This window comes from Artemia sp. Qi Xiang Cuo, chromosome 14 (genome assembly GCF_049724085.1).
Source record: "Artemia sp. Qi Xiang Cuo chromosome 14, ASM4972408v1, whole genome shotgun sequence".
Lineage (NCBI taxonomy): Eukaryota > Metazoa > Arthropoda > Branchiopoda > Anostraca > Artemiidae > Artemia > Artemia sp. Qi Xiang Cuo.
Window position 1 is genome coordinate 53,146,856 of NC_142807.1, and position 21,031 is coordinate 53,167,886.

General features: G+C 35.5%; 1 protein-coding gene across 3 annotated transcripts in view; it reads left to right on the top strand.

Annotated features, from left to right (window-relative positions):
* The window catches only part of LOC148944612 (uncharacterized), a 43,274-nt gene extending 23,187 nt beyond the window's left edge, over positions 1-20,087 (top strand). Inside the window, exons 3-6 of one of the 3 annotated variants that reach the window (XM_089100301.1) lie at positions 3,090-3,236; positions 6,814-6,899; positions 16,631-16,756; positions 19,981-20,087. In XM_089100301.1, the coding sequence (XP_088956427.1) occupies positions 3,090-3,236; positions 6,814-6,899; positions 16,631-16,756; positions 19,981-19,990 (369 nt within the window). In that variant the 3' untranslated portion in view covers positions 19,991-20,087. The remainder of the gene's footprint in view (positions 1-3,089; positions 3,237-6,813; positions 6,900-16,630; positions 16,757-19,980) is intronic. The other 2 variants (XM_089100303.1, XM_089100302.1) reach the window with 2 other exon arrangements.
* Positions 20,088-21,031: the final 944 nt, after the last annotated feature.

Below are 21,031 nucleotides of genomic sequence, written 5' to 3' on the forward strand. Positions count from 1 at the left end.
TCGGTAACTTATTTCTAACTTCAGAGCCACCATATTTAAGAAACTCATTTACCACCCTATCAGCACCTGGAGCCTTATTATTCTTTAATCCTTTTAGTACTGTTTCTAATTCCTCATCACAAAAAAAATCTTACTTCACATCCAAGGTATCACAAACTTTTTAATGTTCCTCTATATTTTTTCCTGCAACTCTATCTCGTTTAAGTAAATTCTCAAAATGTTCGGCTCATCTCGCTTTAGCTTTTTCCTTATCGCTAATTGCCACCCCATTCCTATCTTTAACTGGGACAAGTCCGGATTGACTACTACCTCTCAATTTGTTTACGTGCCAGTACAATATTTTACTATTATGCCGTCTTCGATATGAAATGCCCTGGTATAAAGGAAAAAACAATAAATAATACATTGTGCCAACATCGTTCTTATATACCTCCTGGGCATAACTACAAAACCCTTGCCCTAAGGTTTCTTTGGGAGTAACCTCCTCAGAAAAAATATTTTCTCTCTGGAAATCAGTTACTCTGAACAAAATGGATATCTTAAAATTTTGATTAGATGTGTTTGGGGAAACGGTGGGTGTGGAAGGGGTGTTAGCTGCCTTCCAATCACTTTAGACTATTAAAAAGGGCACTAGTTATTCCAATTTCCAATCGAATGAGTCCTTTTTGAAGTTTCTACGACAACTTCTTTGATACGAATTGCCCTGGTATGGAAAAAAAAAAAAATAATAATAATACATTGTGCCAACATTGTTCTTTACTTACACATCTCGATTGAGCTGCCTATGACAACATCCTGAATTGCCTAATGCTCTTTTACTACTTCTTTTCATCCGAAAAATCAGAAAGAAAAATGAACAGAATTTTAAAGTGGAAGGTAGAATTTTTGTTTCAAGAAAAATTTCTTCTTCTCCTTCCTATGAACCGATATACATGGCGAGCCCAAGATGACAGTATTTATTTTTTTTAAAACAGATTAGCCGGGATGACGATTGAAGCCCGGAGGTCGATATCGATAACTAAAAAGGGAAAAAAACGGCGGCGTATTAGTGACGCCGCCGCCGATAGAATCAGGGGCGGCGTCAGCGCGCTGATGCAAGCTCGGCGGCGCGCCGCCGTCTTTTTTTCGGCGGCGCGCCACCGATTTTCGGCGCGGCTTCGGGGTCTAGTTTTCACTACAAACAAGAGTGTGACTACTGCTCGTTTCGCTGATGGTAAAAGTATCAATTTCTTAACTTAAAATTATCATTCTCTTACATAAGTGGCTACCCGGTTCTGCAAAATTAGTCTGCCTTTTTTATTATAATTATGGAGAAAATAGATTTCAAAGACAAGCGAGAATTAGATTAAGGATTGGTTGGTAGACCGTGGTCGCCTTCAGGGAGTAGGGGTTATGTACTTCCACTGGATGTTGATTTCACCACAAACAAGAGTATGACAACTGCTCGTTTCGCTGATGGTAAAAGTATCAATTTCTTAACTTAAAATTATCATTCTCTTACATAAGTGGCTACCCAGTTCTGCAAAATTAGTCTGCCTTTTTTATTATAATTATGGAGAAAAAAGAATTCAAAGACAAGCGAGAATTAGATTAAGGATTGGTTGGTAGACCGTGGTCGCCTTCAGGGAGTAGGGGTTATGCACTTCCAATGGATGTTGTTTTCACCACAAACAAGAGTATGACTACTGCTCGTTTCGCTGATGGTAAAAGTATCAATTTCTTAACTTAAAATTATCATTCTCTTACATAAGTGGCTACCCAGTTCTGCAAAATTAGTCTGACTTTTTCATTATAATTATGGAGAAAAAAGAATTCAAAGACAAGCGAGAATTAGATTAAGGATTGGTTGGTAGACCGTGGTCGCCTTCAGGGAGTAGGGGTTATGCACTTCTAATGGATGTTGTTTTCACCACAAACAAGAGTATGACTACTGCTCGTTTTGCTGATGGTAAAAGCATCAATTTCCTAACTTAAAATTATCATTCTCTTACATAAGTGGCTACCCAGTTCTGCAAAATTAGTCTGCCTTTTTCATTATAATTATGGAGAAATAGAATTCAAAGACAAGCGAGAATTAGATTAAGGATTGGTTGGTAGACCGTGGTCGCCTTCAGCGAGTAGGGGTTATGTGCTTCCAATGGATGTTGTTTTCACCACAAACAAGAGTATGACTACTGCTCGTTTCGCTGATGGTAAAAGTATCAATTTCTTAACTTAAAATTATCATTCTCTTACATAAGTGGCTACCCAGTTCTGCAAAATTAGTCTGCCTTTTTTATTATAATTATGGAGAAAATAGAATTCAAAGACAAGCGAGAATTAGATTAAGGATTGGTTGGTAGACCGTGGTCGCCTTCAGGGAGTAGGGGTTATGCACTTCTAATGGATGTTGTTTTCACTACAAACAAGAGTATGACTACTACTCGTTTCGCTGATGGTAAAAGTTTCAATTTCTTAACTTAAAATTATCATTCTCTTACATAAGTGGCTACCCAGTTCTGCAAAATTAGTTTACCTTTTTTACTCCAATTACTTGAAGAAGGTTATTAGACCGCGGTTGCTTTCAGGGACTAGGGGTTTTTACTTCTGCTAAATGATGTCTTCACTACAAACAATAGTATTGTCACTACCTGTTTTTCTAACGGGAAAAGTATCAGGCCTATTGCGTATTTACTGAAACGAATTATTTGGTTTGATTTATGCCAGAATTGAAAAATATTTCTTTGTTTTAAGCTTGATTTGGATTTTGAAATTAAGCTTTACCCGTTTTGACGTGTATTTATTCATTGATATTAGTACCTGTTGTTATTTTTGCTATGATTGTTTATTTAATTTTCGTTCGTTTTGGTTTCTTTTATTCTTTATTTGTAATTTTTGGTTGTGTTGATTTCGAATTATTGTAAGTTTTCATTTATTCTTATCTCAAGTTTAATACGACCTTTAGTTTTCTTTAGAAAGCTTCTTTCCTGGAAAGTTTTTTAAAATTAATCTATGGAATGTCGATCAAAAACGTGTACCTCACACCGAACCAGATAAACAATTCTGGTCACTGTTATGATAGTTAATTTTTTTTTTTTTTTTTTTCTTAGATATGCAAACCCAAGGAAGTTTTGGTGGTTTACCATCGGGTATTGAACATTTATGTAAAAATTGAGTTCTCAGTCTGCATTGTTGTACCATTTTCTACTGAAGTTAGGACCTATGATACAAGCATTAATGTCGTTTATTTAAGAGCAGTAAGTTTTAAATTTTAATTAGTAAAAATAGAACATATGACATTTAGGATAAATAAGAAATAAAAATTCTTAATTTTTCTTTTTATGCCCATCTGAATTTAATACGACCACCTAACTTAGAGCCCTTGCCACAGAGATCAGGGGGGGGGGGGCTCTGCCAACCCTGGACGCATTTATATTTTTATATTCATTTTATATCCATAATCAGAGTGTCAATTGAACATCATTAATAGTGTTATTCATTTACTATTTGAAATATTTCAGATTCATCTGTGTATTTTTCTAATGTAGAATTTTATGCTTTCGCTTGATTATGTCTATTTTGATTGAAGTTTAAAGTCTAGTCAGTTACTTTAACGGTTTAAAAAGGTTGCTTATTTTTATAGTCTTAACTGATAGCGCTATTTTGCTGCCCATGATAAAACAATTGAATGATTACACGAGTCCTTCGTAAATTGCGTAATGCTTTAATTATGAATTATTTTTGTAAAATGAAATATAAAATTATTATTTAAATCCAATAGCTCGTTAATTTTTTGGGGTTAAAACTCATAATTTCAAAAAAAAATAATTTTATACAGATTAATTTTTTTAAGAACTCAATTAACTACAATTCAAAATGTAACATATTGCTAATTGCATTAACATTTAGGCCTATAAGAGTTAACATTTTTAAGAATTCATTCAAATATAATGAAGGCTACTGTTACAAGAATTTTCACTGCCGTTTTGAGGTTAGATGGCCATTCTCTGCTACTGCAAACAAATCACTGCGGACCATGCCCCCTGGGACACAACAGAGACTACAACAAACAGGGAAGCATACCGAAAATATTGTTATGATACCATTAGAGGAGAACCCCTGAGTCGACCAACCTGGCCAGATGGGAATTAAATAAGGAATAGTCTGGAGAAAGGCTATTTCGGTGAAAATTAGAGAAGCGTGACAAAATTCACCATTAATTTCATATGTGCATCGAGATAAATTGTAAACATAAATATACCTTCGTTTGGGTATGAAATTTTGGGTTATCAATATATTGATGGTTGCTGTCTGTGAACTACAAATTGACTGAAGAGATTTCATTCTAGATCAATAATTCAAGTTTTATCACAGAATAAAATCATTTTTTCATTAGTAGTGAAAGAATTAATTTTCAAATATTTTTCTTATCTTTTTGTTGTTAACATGAAAACTCAGGTCAAGGAGCTAATTTAAAATTTTTGGCCAATTTAAATATCGATTTTAATGAAAAGACTTTAATTTTAAATTTATTTCATTTAAATTTTGTTATTATTTTTTCCCTTTCTCTTTTTTATTAAATGAATGAAAAACAAACAAAGATGGAATATATTTTCTTAGATATGGCCGTGTTAGGAAAATGCAGAAATAAATCTCCATAATGATTGTAAAAACTACTTTTGTTTTGCTAATTAAAACTTCATAGCTAATCTAAATATCAGCTCTAATTGAAGCAATTTAAGTTTCAATTTATTTCATATAATTTTTGCTTTCTTCTTTTACGTTTTTTTTTCTGTAAAAAAAAAAAAAAAAAAAAAAAACAGAAATTAAATAAGAAACAGTTTTCTTAGCAAAAGTAGAGCAAAAATATGTCAGCAGCCGATTAAAAAAAAAAAAATTACATTCCAATGAATAAGCAACTAAAAGTTAAAAGAAACAACTTAATAAGAATAAAACCAATAATGAGCTTATAAGTTATAAAAATAAAACTAGTATTCTACTCAAACTCAAAACGTACAGAAATTACTAAATACTAGAACAAACAAGTTGTCTTTCTTGTACCCCAATTATATGAATTTTTTAAACAGTTTAAGAACTGAAACAGTATAAGCAATAAAGCTTTTGTTATAACAAATTAAAGCTAAATTCATTTTGTATTTACTTTGAATCAAGAATATAATAATTAAAAAATAAAACTCCAATGGTAATCAAGACCACATCAAAGAGAGTTTTCAAGTTAAAAGAAAGCTTTATGTCAATATTCTGGCTTAGTTTTAATTCTTGTAAAGATATAGAGTAATGGTGCCTCGATGACCTTTAGAAAATGAATAGTTTAATTTTTTTTTAATCTATTTTTTATTCTTTGCAGGTAAGTTTTGCAATAACGAATCTATTCGGAGAAATATTTTGGGAATGAAGATATATTAATGGAACTCTAGTGCATGTCAGTCTGCTGAAACTAAATAGATATTAGAAAATTTAATCGCAATAAATTCAAGAATTTTCTCTACTTTACTTATTTTTCAATGTTATAATGATAAATCAAAAATTACTTAAAAAATATATTTTGCTTTCAGTAAAGAACGTATAACAATCGCGCTATAATTGGTGAAAATTCCCACTTCATATTTCTAGTAATTTCTGTTCGTTTGGAACTTGATTGAAATATCAATTTTATTTGGGATACATTTAAAGTTAAGCACTTGTTTCATTTTTATGAAGTCTAATATTTTAATTGTTTTATCTCTTATGCTGTTTAACTGTTTGAACTCCTGTAATAGCATATATATATATATATATATATATATATATATATATATATATATATATATATATATATATATATATATATATATATATATATATATATATATATATATATATATATATATATATATATATATATATATATAAATGGGGTACTTGACAGACAAGGTCCTCATTCAATTATTTAGCAATTTTTGTTCGTTTGGAATTTGAGTTGAATATTAGTTTTATTTTTTATAACTTATAAGTTTACTATTGGTTTCATTCTATTCAGTTTTACGCAGACAGGGATTCAAGGGTCAAGATGTCACCTCCATTCAGTTTCGTTTCAGAAATGCACAAAATATCAAGGTATAAAAAATAAAATTCTTCAGATACCTTGGCTTTTTTAGTATACATTTGATTGAGCTCAGGTTTTAGCCGCCAATGTTGAGGACTTGTCTCCTTGATGGGGTGGTAGCTAGACCACTTCTTGACGAGGGTGAAAGTCTCGTCGCATCGCTTAAACCTGGAGAATGCATAGCCAAATTTTTACTCTGTTTCACATTCATTATCATTACTGGGTATTTCTTGGGGATTAGGTACACCACAATTTCCCCAGGTTTTTTGTCACCCTAAGCTCATTGGCCCATCACCTTTCTTGGAACGGAGTTCAGTGATGTTTACACCCATTTACCACTTTGAGGTCCGCTAACGGATTTCCTATATTGCCTTAGGACGGAGGGTTGAATATCATTGTTTGGAGCTCCACCAAAGCCGTGAAATTCTCAATGCTGAAGTAGCCCCTTGATCCTCACCTAGAGGTGGTAGGGAAATCTCCACCTAGAGGTGGTTCAGGTAGGGAAATGACATTGTCCCTAACTTTATGTCGATTTTTCTTAGCCACAACATTTTCTCCGCCTTGCACAGATAGGAAGGCAGTTTTACGCTTATGCATACGGGTAAATAGTGTACCAAGAACTAAATTCCAAGCTGCACTACTTTAACTTACACCAAGGCACACAAATGTTACACTCCACGAAAATATATGTTTTATGCACCATCTATTATATGTATTTTCTATTGCAGTTTGCGAGTGGTGACCCGAATCAAGTTACAATTTTCTACAGGATTGAAAACCCTTTGAGGGTACTAGATTTCAACGAGGAACCAAGGTAATTTTGTTTATTGTTCGTGATTTTTCTCTTTTTTAAGGATTGAGTCCATCTGTATTTACGGCGTTTAGACGTCTCTTTACTTACATATGCTGATATTATCCTGAATCTAGGTTGCACTTTCTCTGGTTGTAAGGGCGCTTTCTCGAAGTTGAAACTATAATATCAGAAGATTGGTTTAAGTTTTAAAGTGGATAAAATTGTAGATGTTTGTTTCAACCTCAAAGGTTACTCTGATAAATCCCTCCAACTTGCTGAAACTTGTGTTCCCCTCTCTAAGAGCCTTATTTACATGGGAATGCCCATTGGAAATTCAACTAAGAAAACTATTAAGCTTGCCATCCAAAATCTTGAAACAAAGGCAAGGATAGCTTATGCGTCACTTACCTCTAACGTTATACATCTTAGTCGTTTCAATCTGTTAAAACTTTACAATATTTTGACTCTGCCTCATCTTCGTGCTCTCTCTCCTATTTGGCGATTTTTTCCTGCTTAAAAAAACGTGTCAATCGGATTTAATTTGAATTTGCTATATTCCTTTTACATATCCCCCCCCTGGACTAGTAACTCTTTTTTGTTCCAAATATTTTGCTCATTTTTCTTCCACAATTATTGATAAAAGAGTGAAATATTTTAAATATTTGGCAGTAACACTTTCAACAAAAGGAGGATGGAAAGAGCATGTAAAAGAGATGATTAAGAGAGGGAAAGCAGTTTCAGCTGCCATTTTACGTAATTCAAGGCTTTCAAGTATAAAAGATCTAAAAATGCATAAATATGCTTTTAATTCTGAAGTTTTGCCTACTATCCATTACGGAGCTGAACTCTGGGGGCATGACCCGGCACCACAATTGGAATCAATTCAGCTGCCACACTTTAAGAGATTATCGGATCCGAGCGAATTGCCTGTCACTAAAAAATGGAAAAAGAGTATTTGAAAGAAAAAGGGTGGCCCCAGATGCAGATGCGGATTACTCTTGCCCTAGATGTAACCTAGGTATTGAGGATGTGGCCCATATTCTCACCGAGTGCCAGCAACTTTCTCTATTAAGGGAAAAGTACTTTGGGGGTGGAAATTTGGAGTTCCCGGGGATCCTAAAAACGACTGTAAAAAGGTCAATCAGGCAGTTATGTAAATATGTAAATGAAGCGTTGACATCAATGAGTGAAACTTGATATTTATGTTATTTTTCTAGTGGAGTGTAATTAAGAATACTATTCTGTATGGCCTGTTTTTTTTGGCTTATAATAAATTATTATGATTATTATGCCCCCCTGGACGAGTAACTCTTTTTTGTCCCAAATATTTTGCTCATTTTTCCTTCCACAATTATTGATAAAAGAGTGAAATATTTTAAATCTTCTGCCACTAAACTAAATCATGATTATTCCTGATTATTCTTTTTATTTTTATGATTGAGTTATTATTTTCTCATGTCTTTTGATTAATGTCTTCATTATCTTGTGATTATGATGCTTGATGTGACTATGTCTATGATTATCATGATTGTAAAAATTACTTAATTTTGTTTATGAATACCGGTAAGTATTCTTCTCTTTTCTCTTTCTTTCCCCTTATATAGTGTGTCAGTTAGGGGATCGGGAATCTGTCAGTTGAACATCCCTCTGATCATGTTCTAAAAGTTTCAATTTCATATTATATATATATACCTATATATATATACATATATATATATATATATATATATATATATATATATATATATATATATATATATATATATATATATATATATATATATATATATCCACCAAGCACGACATTTCAGCAGCTACAGAGAAAGCAATGCTACTTTTGTATAAGTCTCAAGGCTCAATTTCATACCTCGATCAGTTTCGTAACATCGGATTCCCAGAGAAAGTTACATCTGCTTCGTGTGTTTTGCAAGTTTGCAAGTGGAATCACAGAATACCCTGGGATATAGTCTCGATCCTGTTCAGTTTAATACGGCAATTCAGAATAGATTATATCACCCTTTTCTGTGAACTGCTCGTTGCCCCCAATTTTCTCCTTGCAGTTCTTCACTGTGACTGCATAACTGATTGATTGAATATACAATTCACTTGCAGAAGAAATGATAGGAAATGCACCTTGTCCCGTGGACCTTGCAAGGGAACAAGCTGTGCTAACTGTGATGCAACTGAGTTTCTCAGAGTTGATGATGTGGAAGATAATGCAGATGTATGAACATTAATATATCGTTCTTTATCAAATTTGTATATTATATAACTGAAAAAGTTGAGAATGTTTCAATCATTTGTTACAGCATTCAAAATGGGTGATAGTTTTCATTTTACATTGTAAGCCCAGTTTCTTTCAGATCAAGAGTTGTGTAATGTTGATGCCACATTTAAATGAACGTTTTAACTTTACACTCAAATAAAGGCAATTTTCAAAATCACCACGATTTGTTAATAATTTTCGACTAGACACCAATTTGTTAATGTAAAAGAACTGTTTGATGTATAATGATATTAATGTTTTATGTATAATGATATTAAGAATGTTTGATGTATAATGATATTAATTGCTGAAAGCTCATCAGTTCAAAATTTTACTGTAATTTTAATATTTATTTTCAATATTAAGTACAAAAGAAAACATTTGTAATATAATTCGTTTTCAGTAAAGTGCCAATGACGCAGTAGGTTTTAGGCTTCTGCAGAGAGGCGATACCCAAACTCTTGTTTGTAGTTATTTTTTTTATTTTATTTTTTTGCAGTTATTCGGTGTCGACACCAAAGTTTTTTGTTATCAAAACTTTGAACTATTTTAACAAAATGTCTATCTCAAAATTTTTATCTGATGCGTTTAGGGCGTGGAGGAGGGGTGAGGGCTAGTTGCCCTCCAATCTGTTTTGACTCCTAGAAAGAGAACTAAAACTTTCAATTTCCAATAAAATGAGCCGTCTCTAAAGTTTATACGAGCATCCCTTCCATAAGAAATAATATGAAGGATTCAGAGAATCCTTAAATTAAAACCCTTGCTCTGACGGCTGTGGGGGAGTTGTCATCCTCAAAGACCTAATTTCCAGAACTTGAAACTACGTTTAATGAAATGGCTGTCTCAAAATTTTGATTGGATCTGTTTGGGGAAAAGATGGGCGCGAGACGGGGGTTAGTTGCCCTAAAATTACTTTTGATTGTTGAGCCCTTGGAATTTCCAATCAAAAGAGCCTTTTTTGAAGTTTCTACAACAACACCTTCTATAAAAACCGTATTAGCCCACAGGGTATAGTTTAAAACTTTTGCCCCGAGCGTTGTAGGTGAGTGTCCTGCTCAAAACATGTTTTCTAATTGGAATCCAACTACACTGAACTAATTGGCTATCTCAAAACTTCGATTAGATGTATCTGGGGAAATGATGGGCGTGGGGGGGTAGCTGTCCTACAATCAATTTGGACTATTAATAAGGACACTAGCCCCTTGCATGTCCAATTCAATAAGTCCTTTTTTAATTTCTATAACAATGCCTTCTACAAAAACATTGTATTCCCATGTTATATTGAGTTGTTGATGTTATTTTGAGTTACACTTTTATCGCATCACGTTGATTTCTGAGGATTGAGATAAAAACTGAAACCTTAGTGGAGACAGTGGTGGGGGGAAGGCTCCCATCTCACATGCATAATTGAGCAGCCACAGATAAAGTAATACAAATGAAATTAATCTGTCTTTCGAAAATGTATTTTTTCAAAAGACACGAACAAAATCGTCTAAAGGAACCTAAAGTGCTGGAAAAATCCCTGGGAAATTCCTCCCCCTCAAAGAACATTTTCTTTTTTTTTGCTGATAATTTCCCCGCGTCAAATTCCACCCAGCAGAATTTTCACAGCCGTGGAATATGCTCCCCCGAACATATTCCCCTCAGATAATTTCGGATATTCATAAAAATGGAAGCTGAAATTTCTACTCAAATTTTTAGGTCAGAAGCAATGCTATAGCGCTACCTAAATAGAGAGCCATAAGGGTTCAATGAATTAATACTTTTTTATTTTTCCAGGGGCACTTTATATGGAAGAGGTGGTCGCATAAACTTTAGAACGGGGTTCATTGAATTACAAATCAAAATTTATAGTGCCCTTACACAAGGGGCGGAACCAGGATTTTTTAGTGGGGGTGCAAAATAGGTTGATCTGATAAACTTGCGTTAGGAGAAAGTTGAATTAACCCAATCTTGCGTTAATTAAGTAAATTACATTATTTTAGATTACGGTAGGGCCCCTCCCCTGGATCCGCCACTGTCTTACACTCTCTGTATCTTTCCTTGTTAGGGAGTTGAGCAGATGCCTAATAGGTGTGTGTTAATACCAAAACATTCTAACTCTCATTGGATCTTCGGGTATAAACAGAATTAGTTCAAAGGGAAAAGTGGGAAAAAGGGCGTGGGAGGGTATTTGCCGTTCGATCGATTTTGACTCGTTAGAGCTGGACTAGAACTTCCGATTTCCAATCAAATGAGCCTGCTTCCGGGCCCAGGGGGGGTTTTGTCGACGCCATAGTCTTGTTACTTAACCTTTCAACTATTTTTAACAAAATTTTTATCTGATACATTTAGGGCGTGGAGGAGGGGGGGCTAGTTGCCCTCCAATCTCTTTTGGCTCTTAAAAAGTGAACGATAACTTTCCATTTCCAATCAAATGAGCCCTCTCTAAAGTTTATACGAGTATCCCTTCCATAAAAAATAATATGAAGGATTCGGAGAATCCTTAAATTACAACCCTTTACCTGAGTGCTCTTTGAGAGTTGTCATCCTCAAAGACCTAATTTCCAGACCTTAAAACTACGTTTAATAAAATGGCTGTCTCAAAATTTTGATTGGATGTGTTTGGGGAAAAGGTGGGCGTGAGAGGGGGTTAGTTGCCCTCAAATCACTTTCGGCAATTAAAAAGGGCACTAGCCCTTTGAATTTTCAATCTAATGAGCCTTTTTTGAAGTTTCTACGACACCGCCTTCTATAAAAACCTTATATGCCCCCAGGGTATAACTCAAAACCCTTGCCTTGAGGGTTTTTGGGGTTTTGGGGAGTGTCCTCGTCAAAAACATATTTTCTATTTGAAAATCAACTACGCTGAACAAAATGGCTATCTTAAAATTTTGATTCGATGTGTTTGGGGGAATGATGGGCGTGGGGTGGGGGCTAGTTGCCCTCCAATCACTTTCGAGTATTAAAAACGGCACTAGCCCTTTGGATTTCCAATCGAATGAGCCTCTTTTGAAGTTTCTACGACAACGCCTTCTACAAAAATCGTATATGCCCCTAGGGCATAACTTAAAACCCTTGCCCTAACGGTTGTGGGGGATTGTCCTCCTCAAAACATATTTTCTATGTGAAAATCAATTACGCTGAAAAAAAAGTGATTGGGGGCTAGCTGCCCCCAATCACTTTCGACTATTAAAAAGGGCACTATCCCTTTGAATTTCCAATCGAATGAGCCTTATTTGATGTTTCTACGACAACACCTTCTACAAAAACCTTACATGCCCCCAGGGTATAACTTAAAACCCTGAGGTTTGTGGAGGAGTGTCCTCCTCAAAAACGTATTTTCTATCTGAAAATCAACTACGCGGAACAAAATGGCTATCTCAAAATTTCGATTGAATGTGTTTGGGGGAATGATGGGCGTGGTGGTGGCTGTTGCCCTACAATCACTTTGGACTATTAAAAAGGACACTAGCCCTTTGAATTTCCAATCGAATGAGCCTTTTTTTGAGATTTCTATGACAATGCCTTCTATAAAAACCTTGTGTTCCCCTGTTATATTGAGTTATTGATGTTATTTTGAGTTATACTTTTATTGCATTGCGTTCATTTTTAAGGATTGAGATAAAAACTGAAACCTTAACGGAGACTGTGGGGGGGGGTCTCCCCTCTTATATGCATAATTGAGCAGCCACAGATAAAGTATACAAATGAAATTAATCTGTCTTTTGAAAATGTCTTTTTTCCAAAGACACGAACAAAATCTTCTAAAGGAACCTAAAGTGCTGGGAAAATCCCTGGGAAATTCCTCCCCCCTCAAAGAACATTTTCTTTTTTCTGCTGATAATTTCCCCGCGTAAAATTCCAACCAGTAGAATTTTTCCAGCTGTGGAATATGCCCCCTCAAACATATCCCCCTCCGATAATTTAAGATATTCATAAAAATGGAAGCTGAAATTTCTACTCAACTTTCTAGGTCAGAAGTAATGCTATAGCGATATCTAAATAGAGAGCCATAAGGGTTCAATGAATTAATACTTATTTATTTTTCCAGGGGTACTTTATGTGGAAGAGGTGGTCGCATAAACTTTGGAACGGGGTTCATTGAATTACACATTAAAATTTATATTGCCATTACACAAGGGGTGGAACCAGGATTTTTGAGGAGGGGGGGCGCAAAATAGGTTGATCCGATAAACTTGCGTTAGGAGAAAGTTTAATTAACGCAATCTTGCGTTAATTAAGTAAATTATATTACTTTAGAGTACGGTAGGGGGGGCCCTCGCCCCTCCCCTGGATCCGCCACTGCCTTACACTCTCTATTTCTTTCCTTGTTAGGGAGGAGAGCAGATGCCTAATAGGTGTGTGTTAATACCAAAACATTCTAACTCTCATGGGGTCTTCGGGTATAAACAGAATTAGTTCAAAGGAAAAGGTGGGAAAAACGGCGTTGGAGGGTATTTGCCCTTATATCGATTTTGACTCGTTAGAGCTGGACTAGAACTTCCAATTTCCAATCAAATGAGCCCTCTCTGAATTTTATACGAGAATCCCTTCCTGCTCCCGGGCCCAGGGGGGGTTTTGTCGACGCCATAGTTTTGTTACTTAACCTTTCAACTATTTTTAACAAAATTTTTATCTGATACATTTAGGGCGTGGAGGAGGGGGCTAGTTGCCCTCCAGTCTCTTTTAACTCTTAAAAAGGGAACAAGAACTTTCAATTTCCAATCAAATGAGCCCTCTCTAAAGTTTATACGAGTATCACTTCCATAAAAAATAATACGAAGGATTCGGAGAATCCTTACATTACAACCCTTGCCCTGAGGGCTCTGGGAGAGTTTTCATTCTCAAAGACCTAATTTTCAGACCTTAAAACTACGTTTGATAAAATGGCTGTCTCAAAATTTTAATTGGATGTGTTTGGGGAAAAGGTAGGCGTGAGAGGGGGTAAGTTGCCCTCAAATTCCTTTTGACTATTAAAAAGGGCTCTAGCCCTTTGAATTTTCAATCTAATGAGCCTTTTTTGAAGTTTCTACGACACCGCCTTCTATAAAAATTTTATATACCCCCAGGGTATAACTCAAAACCCTTGCCTTGAGGGTTTTTGGGGAGTGTCCTCGTCAAAAACATATTTTCTATTTGAAAATCAACTACGCTGAACAAAATGGCTATTTCAAAATTTTGGTTGGATGTGTTTGGGGGAATGATGGGTGTGGGGGGGGGGTAGTTGCCCTCCAATCACTTTTCACTATTAAAAAGGGCACTAGCCCTTTGAATTTCCAATCGAATGAGCCTCTTTTGAAGTTTCTAGGACAACGCCTTCTACAAAAATTGTATATAACCCTAGGGCATAACTTAAAACCCTTGCCCTAACGGTTGTGGTGGAGTGTCCTCCTCAAAAACATATTTTCTATGTGAAAATCAATTACGCTGAACAAAATGGCTATCTCAAAATTTTAATTGGATTTGTTTGGGGGGAAGGATGGGCGTGTGGGGGGGAGGGGAGGGGGCTAGTTGCCCTCCAATCACTTTCGACTAATAAAAAGTGCACTAACTTTTTTTATTTTCCAATCGAATGAGCCTTTTTTGAAGCTTCTACGACAACTATCCCTTTGAATTTCCAATCGAATGAGCCTTTTTTGAAGTTTCTATGACAACGCCTTCAATAAAAACCTTATATGCCCCCAGGGCATAACTTAAAATCCTTGCCCTGAGGGTTGTGCGGGATTGTTTTTCCTCAAAAACATATTTTCTATCTGGAAAATAACTTCGCTGAACAAAATGGCTATCTCAAAATTTTGATTGGATGTGTTTGGGGAAATGATGGGCGTGGGGGGGGGCTAGTTGCCCTCCAATCAGTTTTGACTATTAAAAAAGGCATAATCCCTTTGAATTTCCAATCGAATGAACCTTTTTTGAAGTTTCTACGACAACGCCTTCTATAAGAACCTTATATGCCCCCAGGGCATAATTTAAAACCCTTGCCCCGAGGGTTGTGGGGGATTGTCCTCCTCAAAAACATATTTTCTATATGAAAATCAACAACGCTGAGCAAAATGGCTATCTCAAAAATTTAATTGGATTTGTTTGGGGGAATGACGGGCGTGGGGGGGGGGGGCTAGCTGCCCTCCAATCACTTTCGACTATTAAAAAAGGCACTGTCCCTTTGAATTTCCAATCGAATGAGCCTTTTTTGACGTTTCTACGACAGCACCTTCTATAAAAACCTTACATCTCCCCAGGGCATATCTTAAAACCCTTGCCCTGAAGGTTGTGGGGGAGTGTCCTCCTCAAAAACATATTATCTATCTCGAAATCAACTATGCTGAACAAAATGGCTATCTCAAAATTTTGATTGGATGTGTTTGGTGAAATGACGGGCGTGGGGGGGGGGTAGTTGCACTCCAATCAGTTTCGACATTTAAAAGGGTACTAGCCCTTTAATTTCCAATTGAATGAGCCTATTTTGAAGTTTCTACGACAACGCCTTCTATAAAAACCTTATATGCCCCCAGGGCAAAACTTAATACCCTTGCCCTGAGGGTTGTGGGAGAGTTTCCTCCTCGAAAATACATTTTCTATCTGGAAATCAACTACTCTGAACAAAATTGCTATCTCAAAATTTTTATTGGATATGTTTGGGTGAATGCGGGGCGTGGGGGGGGGGCAGTTACCCTCCAATCATTTTTACTATCTTTGAAGCTTTGAGCCATCTTTGAAGTTTCTACGACAACCCATTTCATATGAAGTGCCTCAAGGAAAATAATAATAGCAATAATAAAACATTGGAGTCGTATGGCCTTTACTATAGGCAACGCTACAGCGTTGCCTCTGAAATACGAATTTCACCAACACAAAATAAACCTCAACAAGCCTGATTTTTAGTTCAACGTTCAAATGAAGGGGATTTTTCATAATCACCTTGATCTAATACCCAGTTCTAGACATAAATTTTGCTGCTGTAAGCCTTAACACGGAAGGAAGATTTTCACCTCCTTAACGACAACCTCAACCCCCAAGAGACCTAAGTTTTAAATGCTCATTCAAATGAAAGTGATTTTCATAATCACCGTGATCTATTACCCTATTCTAGACGCAAATTCCATTGTTGTAAGCCTATATATTCAAGAACGGGTTTCACCCCCTAGAAATCAACCTCAACCAAAAAAAAAAAAAAAATACTTGTGAAACAGCTAGATGAGCAAACTTTACATATTTAAAATCAGCACATTTTTCTGTTTGGAGCGTTAAGGAACCATTTCTTTTACAATTTGTTTCGGGTCAATCCACACCCCTCCTGGACTAAAGGGCTTTTTTGAATGATTAATATTCAAGTCCAATTCTAGCTTTTTTGGTGGGACTATTTTATCTGTACAAGTAGCTTTTCTGAGGCTAGGGGTGTCTTTCTTATATATCAGATCCCCTAGTCAAGTCATTGAACTTGTGACAAAGGTTAAATTGTTAGGAAATAGAATATAAATGAACTTAATATTTATTTTGTTTTCAGTCTTTTGGTTGCACTTTCGGCTAGGGCTGTTTTATCCTCGAGAGAACCTAAAAGAGATAACAACATCCCTGAGATGATGTATAAACATTGCTCAAATAGAGGGTTAAGGATTGAAGGAGTTGAAATGTAAATGATTTCTGTAGTTTTTTTTATTTATGATTTTAGAACTCTGTCAACTAAAGAGATTATTACCCCTCTTCTTACAGTTGGAGGGTGATTTGATGAGGAATGTATATAACAATCATTGTGGGTCGACTGGCTGTGAATAGAAAATTCAAGGCTAGGAGTATTGTTTTATAATTGAAACATCCAAGAAAGGGATTTTTCCTTAATCTTCCCGTTCTATTGTGAATTGAACATTCTAAAAAATATGGCAAAAATATCTTTGAGGGTCCTATCCATGTTCCCAAACATAAAGAATATGATCTAAAAAACGAAACTAGAAAGACTATTTCAAGGGGAAACTATTCAAAGCAGATAGTTCTATAATCTCTACAGTGAAAGAAAGAATAATGGCGTAGCCTTGTTAAAAGAAAATTAATAATTACCACAAAGGGGAAAGTGAATAATTATAGAACTCAAAAAAGAAAAGAAACAAGGAAGGACATTTATATGAGACCAAGTACCAAAGGTTCCAACATCTCTTCCTAACATAAATGGCCGCTAATCTGGTGGATTGGCTGGAGTTCCGTACGTGACATAAAATTGTACAAGATCATCACATAAAATCAGAAAACAAACAGCACTGAAGTTTAACGTTGCAAAATCATTTGCCTTCTTTGTTCCACCAGTGTTTGAGGTTCCACTGCTTGGCTCTGGATCTGTCGCCGTCCAAACGACTTTACTGTACATCCAGCATGGTGTATATCATATGGCATCCGCGTGAGGTTTTGAAAATTGAAGTGCATCAGATTAACAGAAAATAATCGCGTTCAGCAGGATTAACAAATAAAGCTCCTTGCTCTCCAAATCTACATTTGAGAGAAGCAGATAAACAATTTCTGGCACATTCGATGATGCCAGCCATCATGAAAAATTAGTTGCACTAGCCTCTTAATTTATATCGGTGATGGAACACCACATCTCAATTAAAACGCGAATTGCCCCTTGGTATAATTTAAAATAGTCCAAAGTAAAAAATACAATGGCCTTTGAAAACTATAGGTGTACAGGAAAATTAGTTGAAAATCTGAGCAAGCCATGTATCGCTTTTTTCTGGGTCCCATCCCCTAAAATATTCGAATGAATAATGCTCGTCGATGCGGGCTGAAGATAAAATTGAAGGCTGGAAGGCAAAGCCTCACTTAAGGGATCCCTACTTGTCCGCCAGTTGTGCATTGTGGAAAATGGCTATCTCTCATGTCTTTTCACTCTCTGGCTATTCTATCAGCCTCCTCCTTTTTTCTCTGACTATTCTTTCAGCCTCCTCTTTTCACTCTCTGTCTATTCTTTCTTCCTTCATGATATTAAATATAAATTAGTTTAAAAAACTTTTTCTACAAATATGTTTTTCAATCATAAAGCTAGCAAGCAGCCTTACAACGAATTGTCTCGCTCCCATTTTGTTGGCTCTGCTGACAACGAGTGGGTGGTCCAGATAATCAAATACCTTCACCATATCGGCAATCAAGAGGTCCACGAAGGAGTCTGGGCACTCTAGGTGACAAAGCATTTCATCCAGTAGGGTGACTAGATAGTTTATGGTGCTGCATTTGGGCTGGGAGCCGAACTGTCTGGGATCTAAGGACTCCTTTATATTCTCGTATTCAATTCAATTCGATCGTAAATTTACGATCGAAGATCGTAAGATTGAGATCGTAATTCAATTTCGGAATTGATTTCTAAACCCATTCTGTCTTACCGTAGTAAATATAGAATAAAAACTTGATGACAAGTTAACCTTTACTCCACCATTCTACTCTCAGTGATATTCCTGACCGTACTGTATCAGTGGTCAGCAATGATCTAGGAGTTTCCTGTCGTTAGCAGGGGGAGGGACCTAACTATTGCGCACCGGGCTCGCATCCAAGGTCACATAAGGTTAGGCACAACTAGATATGTGGTGTAAGTTGGAAATACTGATTTAAGAATGCATCCCTTCATCCTCCACCACTCTTGGCTTTAGGAGAGAGGCCTCAGCTCTCATTTTTCATCTTTATCCCCTAGATCGGCTTCTCAACCTCTATCAATCCTAGATCCAGGGTGCAATGTTTGCTGGGTGCAAGATATTCATGAGACTAGAAATTAGATACACAGAAATGGCTGTTACCAAATTCCTACAGCTAATTCCTACCAAAATTTAAGAGGTATACGTAGGTCATTCTTAAAGTTGCTGCGTAAAAGAACCGTAGGTTTTCCCTCACAAAATTCCGAGGAAGTACAATAGATACAAGATACAATAGTTAACTGAAGAAACATATCGACAGAGAACAAAGGTAACAAAGGTGTGGTCCCTACTTGTGCTCTGTGGGAGAGTCGTAGCAATATCTTCTAAATTAAGAGTGATCATCAAGTTTGGTTGAGATCTGGCTGCTCTGTTTTGTAGTTACACATATTATAAGACTAAGTGAAGTACTTAAAAAGAATGCACGACACTCATATTATCTGAGTCAGTGGAATCATAATAAAAGAAGATTATGTATATATTACTTCGTATCTATGGGTTTGTTTGTTCGCTACTCTTGTAACGCAGTTTGAGAAACAGGGCGATACAGATAGATATTTACTTGAAAAGAATACTGGTACTATTGAAGCTTATTAATAACTCGATTGTTTAGATTTTCTGTGAAAGTCTAGTTTATTAGATTGATATTTTTGAGGGATGCAACGTTACATCAGCATTTCCCAACTTGTACACCTCATGCAGTTGTGCCTAACTATGACCTGTGGTGGGGTCCCGCTACACTAAAGTATTTTCTTTTTCAATTTTCGTAAATATTTTGGTCACTTTATGGTATAGTCAAACTAGTTACTACTACTACTACTCCTTACTTTCTTTTTCCTTTTTTTGTTTGTTATTTCACATAATTATTTGTGTTTTTTTTATTATTATGTTATCCTGTATATGAGAGGAGCTCCCACCCTCCAGCCTCTATTCGTGACTAGAGTTTTCCTGAAAGCATTTAAATGCAGGAAATACAGACAGATGGTAGTTGCCAGTGTTTTATTTACCAATGGCTGTTCAAAGTATTGAACAAAACTGTTTAGTTTTGTAATTGAAAAGTGAGTTTACTGCGAGGGCTTCCACCAAACCCATAAAATCGAGAAATTTCTCAGATCTTTGATCCCTGAATTGTTTGGATTTTCTGTGAAACGTCTAATTTATTAATTTGATATTTATTTTATTTCAGTCTCTGGTAAAGAAGGTCCAGCAACTCTGCCAATAAGGTCCCATAGAGTCTACACACTAATCCAGCTTGTGTTTTCAAGGACATTTCTACCACAAAGATGAGAACGCGCCTTTTTTTTTTTTTTTTTTTTTTTTTTTTTTTTTTTTTTTTTAAATGTTGTATATGTCCTTATTTTTCGAGAGCGGCATGACAAAATGCTTATTTTCGGAATGCTGTTTGGCGAACATTCGCCTAAACAGCTAAAAATTCCGCCAAACTTCGCAATTTTTTTTGTACTCCTTCTTGTTCTTCTCCGTTCGATCTTGGAAACACTGGCTTACAAGAGGTTGTATGGGATAGACTGTTGCGAATTATTGCCATATCATTTTCATAATTATAATATGCCTTAAGAATAGACGGGACAGGTAATTTGCTCTAACAAGATTCATTGATTCTTGTCTGTGTATTGCTGTTAGATTATAATTATAAAAGTAGAGTAATCAGTTAGACCAGATCAACTGAGAATGTATTCAACAAGTAATGTGTCACTTTTCGGGCAGATAAAGTTTCACTATCAATAATTAAATTAATTAATCATCAATTGTCAGTTAATCAAATTTTAATTATCAGCAGTTAATTTTAGAATATCAGCAACTAAATTAATTAATCAGAATTTATCAATCATTTAAATTTTAGTTATCAGTAGTTAATCCTAAAATATCAGCAACTAAATTAAATAATCAGCAATTAATAATTAATTAAATTTTAGTTATCAGCAGTTAATTTTAGAATATAAATCAACGTCAAGATGCCAAGAATAAGGATTTATACAGATTTTGCTAGGTTCTTAATATTGAAAAAAAAGGAAATAAGCCTGAGTATATAAATATAAAAATTACCAAGAACAAGGCATTTTATAATTTCGAAACATTTACCAAAGATTTAAAATTTAGCTCCTTAATAGGGAGGATTCTGTAATATCGTAATTTAATGATGATGTTAATAGCTTTAAAATTGCGTTAAAAAAAGGTTTCAGGAACTATCAAAGACTATTGGTCTTAAATGAATAAAA